This window comes from Trachurus japonicus, chromosome 21, assembly GCF_045865225.1.
Source record: "Trachurus japonicus isolate A0001 chromosome 21, Traja_1.0".
NCBI lineage: Eukaryota > Metazoa > Chordata > Actinopteri > Carangiformes > Carangidae > Trachurus > Trachurus japonicus.
In genome coordinates this window covers 17,840,160-17,860,640 of record NC_140927.1, presented here as the reverse complement: position 1 = coordinate 17,860,640, position 20,481 = coordinate 17,840,160, and the positions used below count along the sequence as shown (strand labels likewise).

Below are 20,481 nucleotides of genomic sequence, written 5' to 3'. Positions count from 1 at the left end.
ATGCAGAATTTCAAGGAGCAAATACAATAAAATAAAAATAGACAACAAGAAATGTGGCTCCATGAGCAGGCGAAGGGGAAACGAACAGCATGTCTGCTTTGGCATGGTTATTTAAAAACAAAAAGAGCCAAATGTTCATTTACAACAGGAGCTTGTTGAAATTAGTGGCCGCAGTTATCTGCGTCAAAACACCACACAGACTCGTCAGACACCATCAGCAGAGGCTTCAAACACAAGCTACACTTCTGCAGAATGATCCTGAGCCAGAATGAATACATTTCCCAGAGGCATCTGATAATCCGTCCATTGCTCCTTAAAAAACACATCCATTAGATTCTTGCAGCACAGAAGCAGCGACATTACATGTCATGTAATAAAACTATTTATCCCGACGCACCTTCAAACATGTGAAACCACCACATTACCTGAGAGCTGTTACCCTTCAGCTCATTTACATGACTAATGAAACAGGAAGCTGTCAGGCTTCACGTGCAGACACACTTTAAGCGTAAATTTAAAAAAAAGAAGAAGCTGTTATGGCAGAGAAATCTTACCTAGAGCCGTGAGGTAATCCATGGTCACTGTTCTGTGCTGTTTACCTGAACGGTGCATTTGAGATAAAGCTGCAAAAAGGAGCCGGAGCTGCTGTGTTTGCTGCATGAGGAGGTCAGACAGTGACAAAGTTGAAAAGCGCTCCTCTTGTCATCCAGGAGAAGGAGCAGAGCTGCAGATAGAAGAGCTGATCAGTCGTTTATGAATCGAATTGAAGACTTTTCTCTTTTTTTTTTGACCGTGGCGCATCGGTTTGAGCACCATAGACGCAGAATGCAGTGGGGGAGAAAAATCGCCTGGGAAATCAGGAAAAGAGCCATGAAGACGTTTGCCTCTCACACATGACCAGTGGCATCCAATGACAGGCGATGGAGGCACATAAAAAGGTCTATTACCAAGTTGTAAATTGTCCTCTCACAAAAAGGAATTTCGACTGCAGCAATTCTCCCCATCTTTGCGCATAATAGCAGAAGCCCCCTCTCCATGTCCTCCCCTGCAAAAGAAAAAAAGAAAAAAAGGAGGGTTTCCCTCCTGTTTTCTTTCTGTTACTCAACAACCTTCAGTCGCAAAACACAAGTTCACACTGTGGCCTGTAAATGAATATGCGTCAGTATAAGCCGCATTTTTGGGGGAGAAGAAATTGCGAATTTTATAAAACGAATCCGCTTTTAACAGGAAAAGCATGATTTTATTTTACTCTTAATGAAAGGCAGCCTGCTTTTAGACTTACAAAAAAAAGTCAGTCGAAATTATTTAAGGCGCTTTTTGCATGAAATAGATTTTATATTTTTGTCCAGATTTTATATTTTCTTCATTTTTTGATTTGTTTTGTTTTGTTTTTCAGTGAGCGGCCTGAGCACCAGCTGTTCACATAACGTCACATGATGATAATAAAAATAATTAAAAAAAAACAGTTTCCCTATAAGTGATACTGACATGTGAGCAAATGGGGGAATGAAAATACAAGTTTACCCTCCACCAAGTGGGTCTAACGCTGTGACAGAGGAGGTTATTGTTCCGGACGGACAGGATGTTTTAAATGGACACGCAGCTGTGGGTGAACACACCGTCACAGGCCGTAGTCCGCTCCCACAGGCCTCTGGAGCTGCTGCATCTCACAAATATGAAGGGAAAAGATGAATTATGGCACACAAGTTGTGCGTTTTTTCTCCACGGTTTTTGACCCTTGAGATTTAAAGGCTAAACACTGTCTGTCCCGTCTGTGTGAATATTTCTGCAGCAAAAAAAAAAAAGAAAAAAAAAAAGGAATTTCTTTCATTTCATTCTTGTTCATCTGGTGGCATGCCAGAGTCAGCACGGTGCGATTTATGGTCAGGCTATGGCTCTGTCTCTGGTTTCCTGTCTTATAGTCTGAGAGCTTTCTCTACTCTCTCTCTCTCTCTTTCTGTGTGTGTATGTGTGTGTGTGTGTAATGCAAGACATCAGAATTTGTTGCATTACACAACTATGACAGCACTGTAACCGTATAGTCCGGTGTAATCTGTTAGGATAAGGTCCTTTTATTGGGAGAGGAAAAAATCTGGATTAACATGGGTTTAGTTTCGGTGCGGAGATACGGGACTATTTGTCTGCTCATTCCTCTAACATGATGTTACCGCCTTTTATTGGAGGTCACACATGGAAACAGAGCCGCCACGTTGCACTGGAGGAACGGTGTGAGCTCTAGTGTATGAACATGAAGATATTTGTTTCCACCTTTATTGGCTTTATAGAGTATAGAAATCAAATAAGAGAAAATAGGAACATTTTAATACAATTTTTACCCTTATGTGGATTTTTAAAAAATATTAAAGTGAGCCATGGTTTCATAATGAAATGAATGAATTCCCTTGGTGTGATGAGAGAGGAAACTAGACCTTGGCAGCACTGGGGTCGGCCGGGGTGGGGGTTGTTTTGGTGAGGTGCGGTTTAATCCCAGACAGAGGTGGTTGTTGTGGGCTGCTGCAACACTGCAAAACTAAGACGATGTCCAGTTTGAGAATATAAACCACATCAGCTTTCTCTCATACTATTTCAGTTGAATGTATTTTAAATTAGCTGTTGCGTGTATATAGGCTTGTTTTTAGATGGGGATATCAATAAAATATCATTGAATTGCTTTTTTGTATTATTGTTATTATTTTTGGTTTTAAAAAGTGAATTTAAAGGAGATGAAAAAGTTGACATGTGCATAAAAGGGGAGGTGGCTGACAGGGAAGTAGCCTGTGGGTTATGGTAATGTGACATAATCTACTTAGGTTCAAATGTTATGGTTTCCTTTCATCACAGAGCTCTAATTGTATTTTCAGTGTTGCCTGATTGCTGGTAGTTAACCCTCATGCGTTTTTTTCTTTCTTTCTTTTCTTCTTTTTTTAAACCCCCTTTTGGATTTGGATTGGCTACTACGGAGACTATATTTGGAATAGAGTCGGAATAGAAACAGAGGAGAGATAAGATCAGATCAGATGTTTTTTTTTACACCGCAGCTTCACACTTCAGTCATCGTGACTGTATTAAATGTTCCTGAGCTGCACATCCTCTGACTGGAGGCTGTGCAGCTCCTTTATGATTACACATATTTCATATACACGCGGGCCTCTATGTTGCGTTCACGTTCCAACGCTTGTGTGTCACATCCATCTCAAATCATTTGCCCGTAGAGACTCAGTGCTGCTGCGGCTGCTGCATTTGAACGTGCCGTACGTCAAACTGCGTCACTAACCTGAAATGATCCAGAGTCAGTGTTGGTTTGGTTGTAGGTTAAAATTCAGATCAAAACTTAACTGATCATCTTATTTAATCATTTGAGGTGGATTAAAGACATGACAACGGGTCTGTTGGATTTTTAAGTTTTCATAATAGATGTGATCATACAATGTTTTCTCACAACTAATAAAAGACTATAATACTAGACCCACTTGAATACACTGATGAATTACAGCAGCATTTGGTTTATCTGATTAAAAAAACAACAAGGCGGAATTCTTATAAATATGTTTTTAATACAAACAATAGGGGAAAAAAACAACCAAAGAAAAAACATGCTAAGCAACTACATAGGTTGACAGACTGAAACAATATTTAACCCAACTAAATATTAAAAACTATAAATATGCATTTTATTCACACACACACACGCACACACACACACTATGGCTTTATGAATATACCTAAGAAACTGCTCCCTCGTGCTCATATCGACATATTGTCTCTCTCTCTCACACACACGCAATACACACATTTCCTCTCCGTGATCTATTTAATACAGCACACTGTTTAACGCTGCTCCAGAAAAGCCTCCAACATTAGTGAGAGAGATTGGGATTGTGTTCCCAATCAGTAACGCTGCAGCTCAGTTTCACAGCCATTATATCTCAGCCACACTGACAGAAATAACACCGGACAGGCCGAGTGATCCGAGGCAATAAAGCATCTACAGCCGGACTGAAGCAGGCGAGCTGACCTCACTCCCTGCCTGGCCTGGAAGGAAAGAGGCACATGACCGAGGATGGCTGCACTAAGGGGGGATATAGTGACAGATCCCCCCCTCTCTCTCATTCCCATATATACTGTATATGTGTGTCCATTGTGCGTCTCTCATCATCAAAGAATATGCTTTAACCAGTTATTACGCGCGTGTAGACAGCGTGCAACCCCAGTAATGTATGTCCCAAATAAAGAAGTAGAGCACACTGGGGTCAAGTTTTCACCAATGGCAGTCACCTCATAAGCACCAGTGGATTACAGGCCAATGTGGAGCAAAGTGCGTCGGGATCAATTCCACATTTTCTCTAAAATTGCTTCAGTATTTTTTTGTTTTTTTTGCGTCCAACTGGAAGCCTCGTGGCAATCATCGCTTTCAATGGCGATGACTGAAGTAATGCTCAATATATATGAGTAGTATTAACTGACTAAAGGATGGGAGGGAGGGGGTCTCTCTAATTCTGCTGCTGCTGCTGCACTGGGTTGAAACACACGAAGGGGAAAGTCATGCGCCCAGCTGCAAGTGACAGTAAATGTCTCTCAAACGCACGAGCGGCCAATAATCAGCAGAACAATGAACATCAGTAAAGGCCTTAGTTACTCAAAGGAGTCAGAGAAAGTTACTTTTGATTTAATCTGATTAAAGCTTTAGAACTGACATGCTATAATAGTACAGAGATGATCCTGTACAGTGCGTAACGGTCACATGCAGCGCGCTGTACCATTTGGAAACAGGAAAAATAAGATAGCAGAGTCTATAGGTTATTTCCTTCCCAGGCCCAATATAGCAGCAGCGCCTGCATGTGTGCAGCACCACGACTCTGCTTTGTTTGTGTCAGTGATTTCAACAGAAAGACCCAATGTTGCAACAACTCTTGAATTTGTACAAAAACGGTCCTAAAGGCAAAGCCCGCGGACGACAGAGGCCTGGTTCACTGCGCACTGACGTCCACACATGTTCCATCTGCTTGATGAAAGGCAGAGGAGGATGTGGCCTTTGAAAGGAAAGTTTAAGGGAGATGAGTTGATTTTTTGATTTTTTTTAAAAATAGTGACAGACTGAGACTGCCATTTCTACTTAATTCAAAATGAGAGGCTGGAAATTATTACACATTTTAGATTTTTAAAAACATGTAGGTTACACCAACAACTGTAAGGGGCTTTAAAAAACAAAAACAAATACACGATTTGAGATTTTCAGGTTTTCAACATGTAGTTTAATAACAGCAGCTTTCATTTCATATCGGGAATTCGTCCTATCATTCTGGCTTTAAACTGAACTTCCATAGCTATTTACTTGAGTTTTTAGAGAATGATAAAAGCAAAAAAAAAGCTCTGATTTTAAAGGAGTTATTCACATATAAACTGACATTTTCCCCCTTTCATCTAGAACAATAAATCCATGAATATAGAGACCAGAGCTTGGTATGGTCCACGTTATGTTGTGTGCATGTTCCAGCTGTGAATAAGCTGCTGTGACTGAGACTAAAAGAACAATATCGCCCTCTAGCGCTCTCCTTCCCTCTCTAATGGAGGATGAACAGACTGCAGGCTGCTGTTTACACCTAGAGCTTCCTTTACATTAATTAATAGGTTTACTTTTTGCACTATAATTTTTTTTTTTTGCACAAGTTTAAGATCTAAAAAAAACCCCAATAAATTTCAAAGTCAACTTCACTACAGGTTCGAGGTAATAAGTGAAACACACGCTGTCCTAATAGTTTGATAATAAGAGAAATTGACCAGACTGCAGCTACAAGTCAAAGTGAAGTTTTTTTTTTCTCCCCATCGGTGGGAAGTGGAGTTGATGAATAAACGTGACCATTAGGGCGATGGTGTGTGGGGGTGATTTCCTCTCAAACAATTCATCGACCAGACACCCCTGTGGAAAAGTGTCTACATACTGTTTGTCAGCAACAGACGCAAACGCCCAAGAAAAAAAAGGAGTTGGAGGAGGAGGAGGAGGGGGGTTCAAAGAGAAAGCGTAATTACTGGCCAGGCTCATAAACTCATTTAGGCCAGACGTCTAGCCATTTCTATAGCTTTATTGGACCGCGCTTCTTCCTGCTTTAAAGCAATTATTCGTACAAGTTGGACAATAAATTGGAAATCCACCGCCAACACCTCTCCCAGTCGTAAACACTTTATTACTTGCTACTACCATTCAAATCCAATTTTTCGTTTTCTTTCTTTTTAAAATAAAAGTGAAATTTAAACATACAGCAAGTGACCTCGGAGCTGGAGATACGAAAGCTAGACTGGTGGGAAATATGTGTGTGTTGTGTGTTGTGTGCAGGACTCTCAGTGCAAAACAAGGCCTTAGGGAATCATCTTTTAGATTTAAAGAAAATCAAATACAACATCAGCAGCAGCAGCGTGCACACAGTGTGGTCACGTGGGAGCTACAGGAGGAAATGTCCATGTATTTATTGATGTTTTTAAATTGAGATTGTTTTGTTTTTTTCCTTTCTTTTTTTGTGGGGAGAAGGCAACACGGGCGTTATCAATATTAACTATACACCTGCATTGTCAAGTATTACAAGTTACAGTCTGCACGGTTTTTACTGGAGGCAGCTGCGTTGGGAAAATGTTTTACAGACAACTCTGGGTTCTAAACAACTAGAAAAAAGCAACACACACACACACCCTCTCTCTCTCTCACACACACACACACACACACCCTAGGCAGGTTTGCTAGTGTGGAGGAGGAGGTGGAGGAGAAAAGTGGGTGAACAAGCTCAGTTTGTGATTGTGTGAAAGTGTAACAAAGAGAAATCTCAGTCTGACGAATCCCGTCTTACCAAAGCATATTCCTGCACGCCTGATGCGGTTTCTTTTTCTTTTTTCTTTCTTTTTTTTTTGGTCAATACTTTACGGCACTGACGCTCAATATTTACTACTCAGGATTTCTTGAAAAAAATCAAACAAAATAAAAATTCAAAAATAAAATAAATGGATACCCAGGTTGTAATTGTCCAGATGGCTTGTTTGGTACAAAGACCAGAAGGTGTGGAGTGGCAGCAGCACCAAGCAGAAGCAGTTGTTGGACTCATAGGTGGTCTTTGCTGCTCCTCTCTCTGTTCATCTTCTTCATTTTCATCCTTCTGTTCTGGAACCAGATCTTCACTTGCCTCTCGGTTAAACTGAGTATGCGGGCCACCTCGTAGCGCCGGTCTCTGGTCAAATACATGTTGTAGAGGAACTCCTTCTCCAGCTCTAGAGTCTGATATTTAGTGTAGGGGCATCGCTTCTTTCTCGTGGAGCGTGCGTGGATCCAGTTCGCTGCAGGGTTGTCTAAGAAGAAGAATAAATATAATCAGGGAGGGGAAAAGACAAGACACATGTTGGAGCTGCATGGAGACACATGTGATGAGGATGTTGCTCAAATTCAACTTTAATGTAAACAGCTTTCCCCCTCAAAAAAGTGGGGTTCAGTGGGGAGTTAGAGGAAGAGGAGGAGGGGGGAGGACACTAACAGTGAACATGGGGAATAATGAGGTTTAAGTTTTTGATTGACAGTGCGCAAAGATTGACTGTTTCGATTTCACGGTTTCCACCGAGCAGGAGAGGAGACACAACGAGGCCTAAATCTAGACATCAGGTCAAAAAATGTGATCGAAAAGCAGCACCGTGAGTGTAGTTTAGGTGTCCTGTGACATGAAATAGCTGAGGATCCCCCTGTAATAACCCGTGTAGGGCGGGTTTTTCCCCTTCCCGAGCCGCGGTATGCTACGAGACACTTTTATAGGTTAGTAAAACCTCCAGTTTTACACACCCAGCTCATACAGTTCCGTGGGGTTGTAAATCAGCAGCGGCTATTTCGTTCACTTACTTGGGTCAAGTTGTTGTTGTTTCTCCTCTTTGGGCTCGCTGTGGCTCGAAAGCTCACTTCCACTGTGCTCCCTGCTCGCCTTCTCCGGACACTCCGAGGCTCCACACGCGAACTCTCCGGCGCCGAGCGGCCGAGCCCCCGTCTCCGCCGCGTCGCTGCACTCGATCGCGGCTTTACTCGGCGGCAACACCTCGTTTTTGGTGGTGGTGGAGGAAGTGGAGGAGGAGGTGGTGGAGGTGGTGTTGGTGTTGTTGGTGGTCCCGGTCCCGGTCCCGTACGGTCGACCGGAGCCGGAGTGAAATCCCGTGAACGAAACGTGGTGATTGGAGATGGGGTCCATCCAGGAGCGGACGCCGACATATCTCCCGTCCGAGGCGGGCAGATGGGACTGGTGGTGGTGGGAGTGGTGGTGGTGGTGGTGGTGCATGTACGGATGATAAATCCCCTGCGGGTGAACCGAGGACCACGACGACGAGAAAACGGCGGACTTTGGTGCAAAATTGCAAGAGGAGAAGTCTGCGTTGTCCCCGGCACCTGACGGCCTCGGGGTCACCGTGTGTGGAGCCTGAATAAAGCGAGCACCGTACACATCCTCCGGCTCCTGGCCCATGATAGCGTCCACATAGCAGTTACTGAGAGTGCCACTGGAAGACATTTTTGATCTCTTCCTACTCTTATAATAAGGGTTGCACTGTTACGGGAAGCTTCTCTCTATGAACAATCATAGTATTTTTGCTGGCCTGCATCTACAGGGATTGGTTACATGGATCACGTGGTCATATTTACCAATACAGCGAGTAAATCAATCCTGCCCTTGCTCTCTCTTTTTTTTCTCGTCAGGTTTAATTTAGCTTTTCATTTCACAAATAATAAAAAGCCCCGTCAGATGTGACTAGAGGGAGAAAACAATCCTTCAAATAATTGCAAATGGCTTCTTAACCCCCCCTCTTTTTTTTCTTTCTGTTTCTCATGAGCTTGAGGCTGCAGGATGTTGCAACAATACAAAAAAAGGAATAAGACATGTCCCCCCCCCACTCACACTCACACACACACACATTCACAAGTATATATTCACATTCACACAGTGTTCACCAAGGCGGAATCCCTGCATCTTAATGTTTGAGAGAAAAACTCTTATAATAACGTCCTGATACCCTGAATGCCAGTAAAATGCTTTATAGACTTAACGGAGTCCTCGTAAAATAGATGTAATAACACGCTGTAAAATAACAGACGCCATTTTTCCGTTCACAATGCGGTGAAATCCATTGTTAATATTCTGCGAGGAAACATTTTCTGGCTTGAGTTGAATTTTTTAAAGTTAAGCAGGAAAAGGGCAGTTGTGAAATTATTGTATTCATTCAAAGGAGAGCAATAATATCTTTATGTATCAATAAATGTTTTATGAGGTGCGTGTGATTATACACGCCGTCAATAAAAAAAAAGAAGGGGACAAGGGGAAGCAAAAGTCCACCTGTGAGTGAAAGGTGGAATTTAAAAGTAATATGCCTTTTCTTTATGCTTTTATTGTGAAATTATTAGTAGTGTTTTGCATGGACTTGTAACTTCAGTCCAGAACATTAAGGCACGTGTCCAGATAAATAAAGCCAGGTTTAGCTCCACGTTGCTTTATCAGGGATTATTGATGAAATATGATGTTATTGAACAGAATGAGAAGAAAATGCAACGTGGCCACTCACACACACACACTCACACACACACACACTGACTCAGGCCTGCGGTGCTCGTACATGGAGGAAGAGCTTGATTATTTGCCTGTGGATTTGTGCTTGACCATAACTTAGCCCGGCTGATTATTAGTTCAGTCACAAACAGGCCTAGAAATAAAATCAACACCATGTTTATTTGATTAGTCGACCCCCGCCTCTTTTTGCTATTTTTTTTGTGTGTGTGTGTGTGTGTATGTGTGTGTTGTTGTTTTGCGTCCCCCTTCTTCTGCGGCATAAAAGGCTGCAGCATTCTTGCGGTCTCAGACTATTTTGCATTTTTATTTTTTATTTTTTCTTGCACTTCACGCGACAAAGATGAGGGCGTAGTTTTCAGTTTGTCATCACAAGCGTCCAAAGATATTGCACTTCCATGAAGACAGACTCATTGTTTTAAACCCGCTTGTGTTGAGCCTGGTGACAGCCCGCAAGCTAATTATTATTCTTATTAAGCTTTATAGCCTCATTGTCACATGCAGCTAAACACAAGTGTAAACATTCAGTGAAACTTGAGGCACAGCACAGTAGAAGCATGTATTTTATTTTACTAAATTGCAAAATCCTCATGAATAACAGTGTAGTTTTTGGTTTTTCCCTGCACCTCCGCCTCGGGTGTTTTAAACAAAATAGTCCCTGCATTAAAGGGCAAATACGACCGCCGATCACTGAGACTTGAGCAGCACAGACAAAGAGAAAAAACAAGCTTATTTGACAATCTATTTATTGCAAGTTACATGCCACAAACATGCAGTAAATTCACAGATAAACATTGTTTTCCGCCACTTTAATGGGCCATAGAAACATTTCACTATTGAGCAAATGGTTTGCACGTTACTGTAAAACAAATGTTGCACTATAGGACAATAAATGTGCTTTCATGATTGAAATAAAGTAACATCTTTCCACACACAAGCTCACCGTCCCCCGACACAATAGAACATCTTTGTCTTACATGGCAGAGGGAAGAGATCTAACTCCAATAATTTAAGACCAACAACAACAAAAAAATAAAGTGTTACCCTGTGATAAAATAACACAAACACACGACGCCAGACAAAGTACTAAAAAATGGCATGTATTTATATAGCCTATACATATATATAGTCACAGTTTCGTTGAAATTGAAGATAAACGTCCAATGCCACCAAAGCATCAAACTAAATATGAGAGACATAATAAAAATAAAATAAAAAATAAAAAGAGGAGCTAACCACTGATACACATGCGCGCTCAGGAGAAGGTGAGGTTTGAGGTCAGTTCTCGGATGCGGTTTTCCCTGTTCATTTTCTTCAGTTTCATCCTGCGGTTCTGAAACCAGATCTTGACCTGCCTGTCGGTCAGGTTGACGCCCCTGCTGATCTCTAGGCGGCGCTCTCGGGTCAGATACATATTGAACAGAAACTCCTTCTCCAACTCCAAGGTCTGGTGCTTTGTGTAGGGGCATCTCTTCTTCCTGCCACTCTTCGCCGTCAACCAGTTGCTCGTCGGGGTGTCACCGCTGCAGTCTGGGAAACAGTCACCATCAGACACATCATCATCATCATCATCATCATCACAGCTTATTATTTCATCCTATAGCGCCTCAGGCTTTTTCAAGTCTCACCTGCTGCTTCACATCTCACCTCTGGGAAATAAGACAATAATATAAAAGGCTTCCCTCAGAATAAATAATAACCAGGGTGGATCTTATTATAGTCACCTATACAACACCACTGATGAGAGAATTCAAATCCAACCCCAGCTGATCAAAGCGCACTCTCATGTCCGTGAATGCACCTTCACACAAATTGAAACATAATGGAGGAGAAAAATCCTTTCACTTCATTATCTATAAAATGCATCAACGTGTCATTAATGTATTTTTATTTTACACAGACTGAACTGATACAGTGATGAATTCCAAATAGTGATTTTGCTATCAGATTGAAATACTTCAAATGCACCAATTTCTATTCATCACTGAGTCACTGGATTTTCAATTTATACAAATATAAGGTGGAATGATCAGTTATTTACAGTATGGCTGTTTTTTTTAGTTAATGGAACACGTAATGTGCATCATGTTTAAGTATAAAGTAACAGACTGTGAAATATATCCAGCTCTATATAAAAAAGGCATTATTTGGATTTAAATATCAGGAGCAGGGGACACACAGTCTGCATGCTGCATGGTAAAACCATTCAGTGCTGCCTATCACTGCAACCTGAGAAAGACTCTCATTAAACATTACGACTTTAGGGTTGTTTGTGTTTTATACTTGGTTTTATGATGCTGGAGCCTTCTCAGCACAGCGCCACGAGATAAAAGCTTTCATTGTAGCCAACCCACCTTTCCCTTCCTTCTGTTGCAGCTCGGGACTGGACACAGAGCCTTCTTCCATGGAGCAGTTCTTGTCCTCCGAGCTGGACTTAGGAGGAGGGGGTTCCGGACTTTCAGCCGGGGGGACCGGAGTCCTGGAGGTCTCGGGGTCTTGCTGGACGTCCTCACGTTTCTTTTCCACCTCTGCGAAATTAGAGGAGGACGAGGAGGTGGACTGCGGCTTCGGGTTGAGCCGGCTGAGCTGCATCAACGTTGGGTTTGGACTCGGCGGCTCATGGCAGTAGTTTTCCTGATGCTTCCCGTTCGCATAAGTTTGGCTCAGTCTGAAATAGCCCGGTACCGGGATCTCGGGTCCATCGACCGGACAGGACTCGGGAACAACATTAGAATATGCGGGGACTTCTGTCAGGCTGACTTTCTGCACTCTCTTATCGGAGTACATGCAGCAGTTACTCTCCTCCTTTATGCTCTGTGAAAATGAACAGTGTGTCATCTGAGTGGACGGCTCTATTCTGCAGGGTCTGTTCGGATCAGTCCAGTTATCTATTTGAGGTATGTAAGAGTGGACATTCATGCCCATATTTTGGTGGTTGACCTCCCCTCTTTTGCCGAAAGACGGCAACAGTCCACAGGTTTGCATTCCGTAAGTTCCCATTTCTGAGCCGGACGGTACGTACATGTTGCTGTTGGAGTAAAAGCTGTCCGTCCTGCACGCACCAATTAAAGAGTCCACTAGAAACGTGTTGGCCGCGTGAGGAGAGCTACTGGGGAAGGACATTTTTGGGGGTTAAGTTCTTTAGAGGAGAGAGATGTCCTTTGTAAGCTGACATATCTAGGAAAAACAATCTCCGTGTAAGTCAGGATGCCTCCCGACCACATGACAAGCCCACCAATGAGATTTGAAAATGGCCTTGAGACGCAGCCTCCTCTTCCCCCCGCACGCGCTCGCACTGCGGATGCAGACGTGGTCAACAGCGACACCTACAACACGGACTTGAAATTGGTTTACAGACTCTTCACACAAGACAAAACAAGGGACTTCACCGTTCTCAGTCAAACTGGAGCGTTTTAAAAAAAAAAAAAAAAGACACAAAAAGAGACAGTGCGCATTGATTTGGAGTTCACGTGCGCAATGATTCAGTGTCTGGTGTGTTATTTTATGTGTAAAACGCACGGTGGATATTTGTCTCTTTGTGCGCGACTGGAAATATGCATGAGTGTGTGTGTGTGTGTGTGTGTGGGTATGCGTGTGTGCGTAAAATGCTGCCTACATGGCGCATAGGCGACAACTGCAGACTATTTCACAGAATGTAACCAGCTCCACTGAATCTATTTTTTTTTCTCCCCCCATTCATATTAACCATTCACATGACTCCAAGCCCACCAACGACAGAGCCCACATGAACTGTATTTGCATATGTTTTACTGTCTCGGTCTGTCCATGACTTTAAACTGGAAACAAAAGGATAAAGATGACATAATGTAAAAATGAGCCGCCGCCTCTTTTGTCTCATTCATTCAGGGTTGAGGGTTTGTTTTGTTTACTGACTTTTTCTTCTTTGGATCGAGTTCATTCGAAATAGGACAAACGGCCTTTTTACATTTCCTGCATGATGTCAGCTTTAAACTAAATGAACCTGGGCGGTATAAAAATGTGAGGCCACAATTCACAATCGTGAAGGAAAATCAACCTCTCGGAGGGTTTGGACGCATGAAGGTCAACAACATTATAGTTTTTTGCAAAGCTTTAGTATTTGGATAGAACAACTTTACAACCCAGGTGGAAGACTTTATATTATATACAGTGTTTTGTAATTATTATATACACACATCTGATGTGGCTATTTGCATTTAAACGTCGAAAATGCAACGTTGAAAACAAGAGTGTGCATGAGGTGTCGACGCAGTTACAGTCTGGGGACTTTTTTTTTTCTTCACCTCAGAGCTCCATTGTTTTCGTCTGCAGAGAGGGCAAATGTGTGACATGGACACTGTGCGAGTTAAGCTGAAGCCCAACAATGTAACACTAATAAAAACACAAGTTGTAGAAGCAGAAAAATACAAGTCACGAGACAAATGTTGAGTATTAAATTATGTTTTTTTTTTTTAAGTAACACACACGCAGTGAACGCAGCTTGAAATAATTATATATATTTGGTATTAATGCGACACCATCTTAGCTTTATATAAGACTGTTAAGAGTTGGTTTCAAATACACGTGTGTGCTATGCAAATGCACCAACATCACAAGACTCACTGACAAAATACAGGCCTGTTTTTATTCTCCTCCTTTTAAAAAAAAAAAAAATGATGCAATAACTTTAGAAAATACATTCATCGTTGTACCATATTGGGTTATTTTAAATAAAAAGGGGTGGGGGGAGTAAAAAAAAACAACAACATTTAACTGAGACATCTGACAACACCACGGACATCAGCTTTGTTTTAATTATCATGTTTCTAATAATGGACAAATGCTCAGAGATATAGATGAACACTTGGCTGTTGCGCACGTCATGTGACGCACAAGAACAAAAACATCTTTTACTTGAGAGTTTATTTATTTATGTGTAAACAGCTTACTCAAATACACGCTCAAAATATACACAAGTACTGGTGATATTTGGAAGTGAGAAATCAAATTGGTCCGCGTGTTCGAATAACAAAAATAATATTAATAGCCTAATAAATAATAATAAGCCTGATAATAAAATGCCAGGTGATATATTGATGTTTAAAACGTAAAGATAGAGCGTATGAAAATATAAGGAAACATACAGGGGAAGGGAAACTTCAAAATAACAATAACAAAACGGCATAGCTATTGTTGTAGTTTCATGCAAAAGTGAAAGCTTGAAAGTGCAACAACGCCTCTGCCCTTGAGTGGATTAACTCTCTGCTCTATTGTATTTCAAAATAAAAGCATACAGGAATTGCAGACACACACACGAAACGACAATTTAACAACATTTGACGACAAATCTGCAGCTTGGAATTAAATGCAAAGTAAACACAAAGCGCATTTTCTGTCTGTTCCTGTGGCCTGCAGGACCGTGAGGCCTTCAGGTGCAGATCGAAGTCTTTGAGGTTCAGATAGATGACAAAGACGCGCAGTACAACTCGATTTCTTTTGTTCACTTTGTTCCTTTCAAAATAATAATGATTAAAAAAAAAGACTTGAACGTGACTTGCAAATGTAATTACCGTCTGGGAGGCGCCACAAAGGATTTGTATCAGTGCAGTGGAAACACGCTGTGTGCTACAATTGTAGCAGTTTATATTCCCATACCTCCAGAGAAAAAACTGTTTTGAACAGTTTGCTATAAAACCAGAAGCTTTGGGGCATGTTTTAATTTCTTATTTTTTAAAAGAGAGGGAAATTAAAATGTCAGAAAAAAGAAATTATAATGAAAACACAAGATAATTAGGACTGATAAGTGCAGCAGGAATTCAAATAGATGTCTAAATAAAACCTGATTCCTCCACTGACTGACTCTCATGTTAACGTTGCCTCAATTTGGCTGAACTCTGCATTCCCACTTGAAAGCCAGAGCAGCAAGTCTGCCCTCATGTGGATAGAGCGAGAATAAAAGTGCAACACCCCACACAGTTGGTAATGCAATTTCACTGTAGGACATGATGACAACCCAATTAAACGCTTAATGAAACCTCAGTTTTCTTACAACCTTTTTGGGAAATTACTTGGAGACGTGATAGACTTACATCACACATGAAATGAGCATTAATCCCACCGCGATGTATTCATAAAAAATAAAAATAAAAAGGTGGCTGAGACGTGGGGAGTCATTGTTGCTGCAGAGACCCATACAGTGGAAAATAATCCACTACTGGCATCACATGAATTATCAATAAAGAGTAGGAGTGTGTGGATTTGATTTGGGTTGGATTTATTTAGTCTGTTTATCAGTCTGGAGAACGGTAAACACAGCTGAGGTTAAGTTCAGATCTCGTGGATCCAGACTGCCATCTGGATCTTTAAAAGGCAAGAAACGTTTCACCTGCACTGATCCAAGAGCCACAACGCTTCTGTCTAGAAATCATCAAAGGATTAATCCAAAAAATATCTTGACACGGATTAAACTTGAAAAAGATTACTTATCCTCTCAGATGATCCTCGTAAGAATATCTCCCATTGTTCCCTCTGTTAAACACTGCTCACATCTCCATGCCTGAGCCCCCCTGTCATGTGTAAAGGAGCTAAATGCGTAGAAATCTCTCAACATTTGTAGCCTGAGGTGAAACTAAACTGAGGCAGGAAGAAGAATCTGTCCTCTTGTGGTCTTGGGGAGAGGTGGTGGTGGTGGTGGTGGTGGTGTGGGGGCGGTTGGGACACCAAAATCCAATAGCCCCCTATTTAGACATTTACAGCTACTTTTATTATACTGTCTAGACGGTTCAAGGTTTAGTAAACAATTCAGTGTTTGAAAGCAAAAGGAAATAACGGCACCATCGCCCAGGCCTGCAAGCGCCAAACTTCACCATTGATGAACCGTCTTATGTATTTTTTTTTTCCTTTTCTTTGTTGTTTTTTTTTCTTTCTTAAGACCATGTGACAGGTTCCGTGACTATGATACAAACATTTGTCGTGTCTACTTTATTTCACACCACAACATTACATGCGTCGCAATAAATGTACATACACAAGGGAAAGAAGAAGGAAGGGCGCCTACATAGACTTGGTATAGAAATCAGATATCAAAGCACAGCTCGTACACTCTGCTGAAGTATTGGTTGCCAATAACGCGAAAATATATGAAGACAAATAAATAATGCAAAGAATTGTTTTGCAAAAATATGGCACATTTTTTAAAACTTTTTTTTTTTTAAATGCCAGATTTTTGTCAAATAAACTGATCATTAATAAAACGACCAGGGTTCAAATATTCAGAGTCTTTCAAACATATGAGTGTGTATGCCTGCTATATTATCCCCGCGTGTGTGAGTGTGTATGAGTGAGTGAGTGAGTGAGTGAGTGAGTGAGTGAGTGAGTGTGTGTGTGTGTGTGTGTCCTGCTGTGGTCAGGTATCAGAATAAAGGGTTCCCAGTGAAATACTGTATGCGGTCGCGGTTCAGCTTTTTCTCCTTCATTCTTCTGTTCTGAAACCAGATCTTCACCTGTCGGTCAGACAGGTTTAACATCCTGGACAGTTGCAGCCGCTTCTCCTTGTTAATATACACGTTGAAGAAAAACTCTCGTTCAAGTTCTCGGATCTGGTATTTGGTGTAAGGGCACCTCTTCTTCCTGGACTTGGTTGATGAACCTGCACAAGAAACACACACACACAAAAAAAAGAGTTGATAAAATTCAAGATTTGGTCCCAAAATTCTGACTTAAGTGCAGTTGACAGGTTGACACACACATTCATTGATTAATTTACTTATTCAGCTATTAGTTTCTGCACAAAGGCCCTGGCGCACACACACACACACACACTACACACATACACACACACACACACACACACACACACACACTACACACACGCGGTGTGACAACAACAAAAGGTATTAACGTTAAAATTAACTCCCACTGCACTGAATGTGATGCACATGCAGCTGTTTGCAGATAATGTGCCGCATTATAGCATATATTCAATTTAAAGCCAATGTTGTATCTGCACCACGCGGCCTACAAATATAATAAAATAAACTTAAATAATAAAAAAATAAAAGATTTTATTTTTTCTTCAATTCCCCATCAATACAAACCATCCCCAGCAAGCACGTATCGTATCTAGACCTTTAAACTACGGTTATTTGACTGTTTCCCATTGTAAATACCTTTACAACCGTAAAGTAGATCTTATAGGGATATAAAAGCTTTTGCATGCTTATAAAGCGGCACATAACCCAGGACGGGCCACTGTGAGGTGGTGGTGGACACGGTGCAGCGTGGGAGCCTCTCTTTTGTCTCAAGTGATCACTTTTCTTTAACCCACGACAGGGAGAGAGGGGGGAAATCCACTTACTCTGCTGGTTGTTCTTGTCGCCGCAGTTGGAGGATGAGTCCTCGTCCACGCTCCCGGTCGGTTCCGCTTTGTGCTCCTCCAGTTTGGTCAGATCCTGCTCGCTGTTTGCAGCATCTCCCGGAGCAGCAGAGTCTGTCTTTTGTTTGGTGGGGAGCTCCGCGCTGGGCTTCTCCGAGTTAGGGGTGTCAAGGAACTGGTCGAAGCCCTGGGGCAGGACCCCGTTCCGGCCGACACCGGCGAAGAAATTACACGGCGAGCTCGTCCCCGCGTGGTGGCCGCCGTACAAGGACTCGTTTTTGAATATCACGTCCGCCCTGCCGCCGGAGGACTGGATCAAATCCCGGTGCATGATCTCGTCCGTAGAGTAGTAAGACGCGTAATTGCCCCTGTAGTGCCATTTGCTGGGATGGTCCAGTCCATAATCCCTGAAAGCGACTTCTCGAACAGGTTGGACCTGGGCTATGTTTGGAGAATAGGGGAAATTAATCTGACACGAAGTGGTCTGCGGTAAAAAGGAGGAGACTGATGTAAAATCGGGCGTCGAAACGTAATAAGTGCAGCTCGGTAAATACATATTTGACGCACAGCTGCGATCATCGTATTCCGTCATATCTCTTCTTTCCGCAAGAGAGGAAAGGAATTGGCAGCTTGACTGTGTTAAACTTTGTCCATCTATAGCACCACAGGCGTGTGGAAAGACCCCACCAGGGAGAAAAAATCGGAAACGTAGGCAGACCTGCAATACATCTTGATCGATTCTTGAGGTAATTGTGTCATGTGATCCAGCTAAGAAATTACCATACATCAATATCAGTCATTAAAAACTGTCCGGAGAAACTCATGTGAGCGCATGCAAGAGACTTCATTGGCTCCCTGGCTGCAGAGGAAACTCCTCTCCAGCCTTATTGCCCCTGTAGCTCAAGAAAAAAAAAAAATAGAAAAAAGGCAGAAATTTGTGAACCACAGCTGGAATATTTGATTTAAAGCTTTGCAGCAGCACCGTCTCCGTCGTGTAATGACATGTAATGACACACGCACGAGCTCATTCCCCAATTAATTTACCCACTTGGAGGAAGAGGAGGAGGAGGAGGAGAAGGAGCAGAAGGAGGCATGTTTGTCTGTGTAGCAACAGTTAGGCTGGAAAACATTGAAGTTGACCTACGCACTTCATGCAAAGCTGGAGGAGCATGGCACCAAGGCCACCGAGGCTGCAGGACTGTGTGTAATGTGTGTAAGTGTGTGTGTGTGATTCACAAGCGACTCATTAAGTCCCTGGTTTTATGCAAATACATTTTCAGGTTCATTGCATATAATCACCGAGCACCATGATGGTTGGAGGACAGTTAAATACACACAAACAAACGACAGCAGCAAAGGATTTGGATTCATTGTGAGTTACAAAGCTCTTGGCCCTGCAGCACGGTGCAGAATAAAACTACACACAACACTAAAAGGAATAAAAGACTATACAAAATTGCTGTACTATAATAAATACCAATATAATTTCTACTGCAAAGCATATAAACCAGCCCATGTGTGCCACGGCTTTAAAAAAACCGGTTTGCACGAGAATGTGAAAACTTTTAAAATGTTGCTTTGTTTTTGCATTTGTTAGAGACTTTAATACCCAACGCAGATGAACGTGTTTGGGAAAAACGGCCAAATAAAACAGGTCGCGGTATGCGAGCCGGGGCTGCCTGCAGAAGACGTTTATTTTGGATCTGACCAAAAAACATAAGCTAAGTCCATTGCGAGCATGAATCACAGAGAGTCACTCACAGACATGCATGGCCAAGTCCAAAACAACCAGCTCTGACCGTCTGTGGGTTAAGGTGATGTCCACCAAGCACTTCACCAACACAAGCCTCTGCACCCGAAATCGTTTTTATTGCGCCAAGCAGCCATGCCCGCAGTGCTCAGCAGGCCTCCCCTCTCTGCGGGCTCAACCGAGCCAAGACTCTGTTGAACGGATAAACCTCACTTCTCCTAAAGCCTGCACCAATATGTGTTGTTTGTACATACGTGAGTATATGTTTTTTGTTTTGTTTTTTTTACGTTTATTCCTAAACCGAATAGAAAAAGGAAAGGACACATTAAACCGAGCAGATAGTGGACAGTGACCAGAGGGATCCTCCAGTGGAAATACAGAGAACCAGTTTAAACTCTAGGGTTCACACCACACGCAATGTGGAAGAAGCTTAAAGGCGACTGAGGTTCATTGTTATTGGGGGGGTTTAAAAAAAGAGAAGAAAAAGAAATCAGCTCCTTTCTTCCTCTTCAGCCATGAAAGTCCACAGGCGGTTACAACTAAAACACACGCATCACTGACTTTGTATTTGAATTTTCACCTTCACTTAGAGGCACGTGAACTGGGACAGAAAAAAAAAAAAGATCCAAACCGACACACAAGATTGAGAGTGTAAAAAATAAAAAAAATAAATAGACTGACTACTTTTTTGCAAACGTTTGATTTTAATACTAGTAGTGATTAGTTTATTTACCTTTCAAATGGGTGTGAGTGTGTGAGCATGTGTAGTTCAGAAATTAGTGTTGAAATTCATGTAAAATATTATTGTT

At 42.0% G+C, this 20,481-nt stretch overlaps 3 protein-coding genes across 4 annotated transcripts; all 3 read right to left on the bottom strand.

Moving 5' to 3' along the window:
• Positions 1-5,611: 5,611 nt before the first annotated feature.
• On the bottom strand, positions 5,612-8,763 carry hoxd9a (homeobox D9a). The gene is made up of 2 exons (XM_085766023.1): positions 7,868-8,763; positions 5,612-7,329 (listed from the first exon to the last, which is right to left on the bottom strand). The coding sequence occupies exons 1-2, from the start codon at positions 8,520-8,522 to the stop codon at positions 7,085-7,087; spliced, it is 900 nt and encodes a 299-aa protein (XP_085622149.1). The 5' UTR covers positions 8,523-8,763; the 3' UTR covers positions 5,612-7,084.
• Positions 8,764-10,298: 1,535 nt separating this feature from the next.
• On the bottom strand, positions 10,299-13,154 carry hoxd10a (homeobox D10a). 2 transcript variants are annotated; one of them, XM_085766019.1, is made up of 2 exons: positions 11,920-13,154; positions 10,299-11,092 (listed from the first exon to the last, which is right to left on the bottom strand). In XM_085766019.1, exons 1-2 carry the CDS (start codon positions 12,690-12,692, stop codon positions 10,825-10,827), a joined length of 1,041 nt encoding a protein of 346 aa, XP_085622145.1. In that variant the 5' UTR covers positions 12,693-13,154; the 3' UTR covers positions 10,299-10,824. The 2 variants fall into 2 exon arrangements, with proteins under 2 accessions (XP_085622145.1, XP_085622144.1); XM_085766018.1 differs by having other exon boundaries at positions 10,299-11,099; positions 11,924-13,150.
• Positions 13,155-16,510: 3,356 nt separating this feature from the next.
• hoxd11a (homeobox D11a) lies at positions 16,511-18,544 on the bottom strand. The gene is made up of 2 exons (XM_085766020.1): positions 17,905-18,544; positions 16,511-17,196 (listed from the first exon to the last, which is right to left on the bottom strand). The coding sequence occupies exons 1-2, from the start codon at positions 18,512-18,514 to the stop codon at positions 16,961-16,963; spliced, it is 846 nt and encodes a 281-aa protein (XP_085622146.1). The 5' UTR covers positions 18,515-18,544; the 3' UTR covers positions 16,511-16,960.
• Between the last annotated feature and the right edge of the window lie 1,937 nt (positions 18,545-20,481).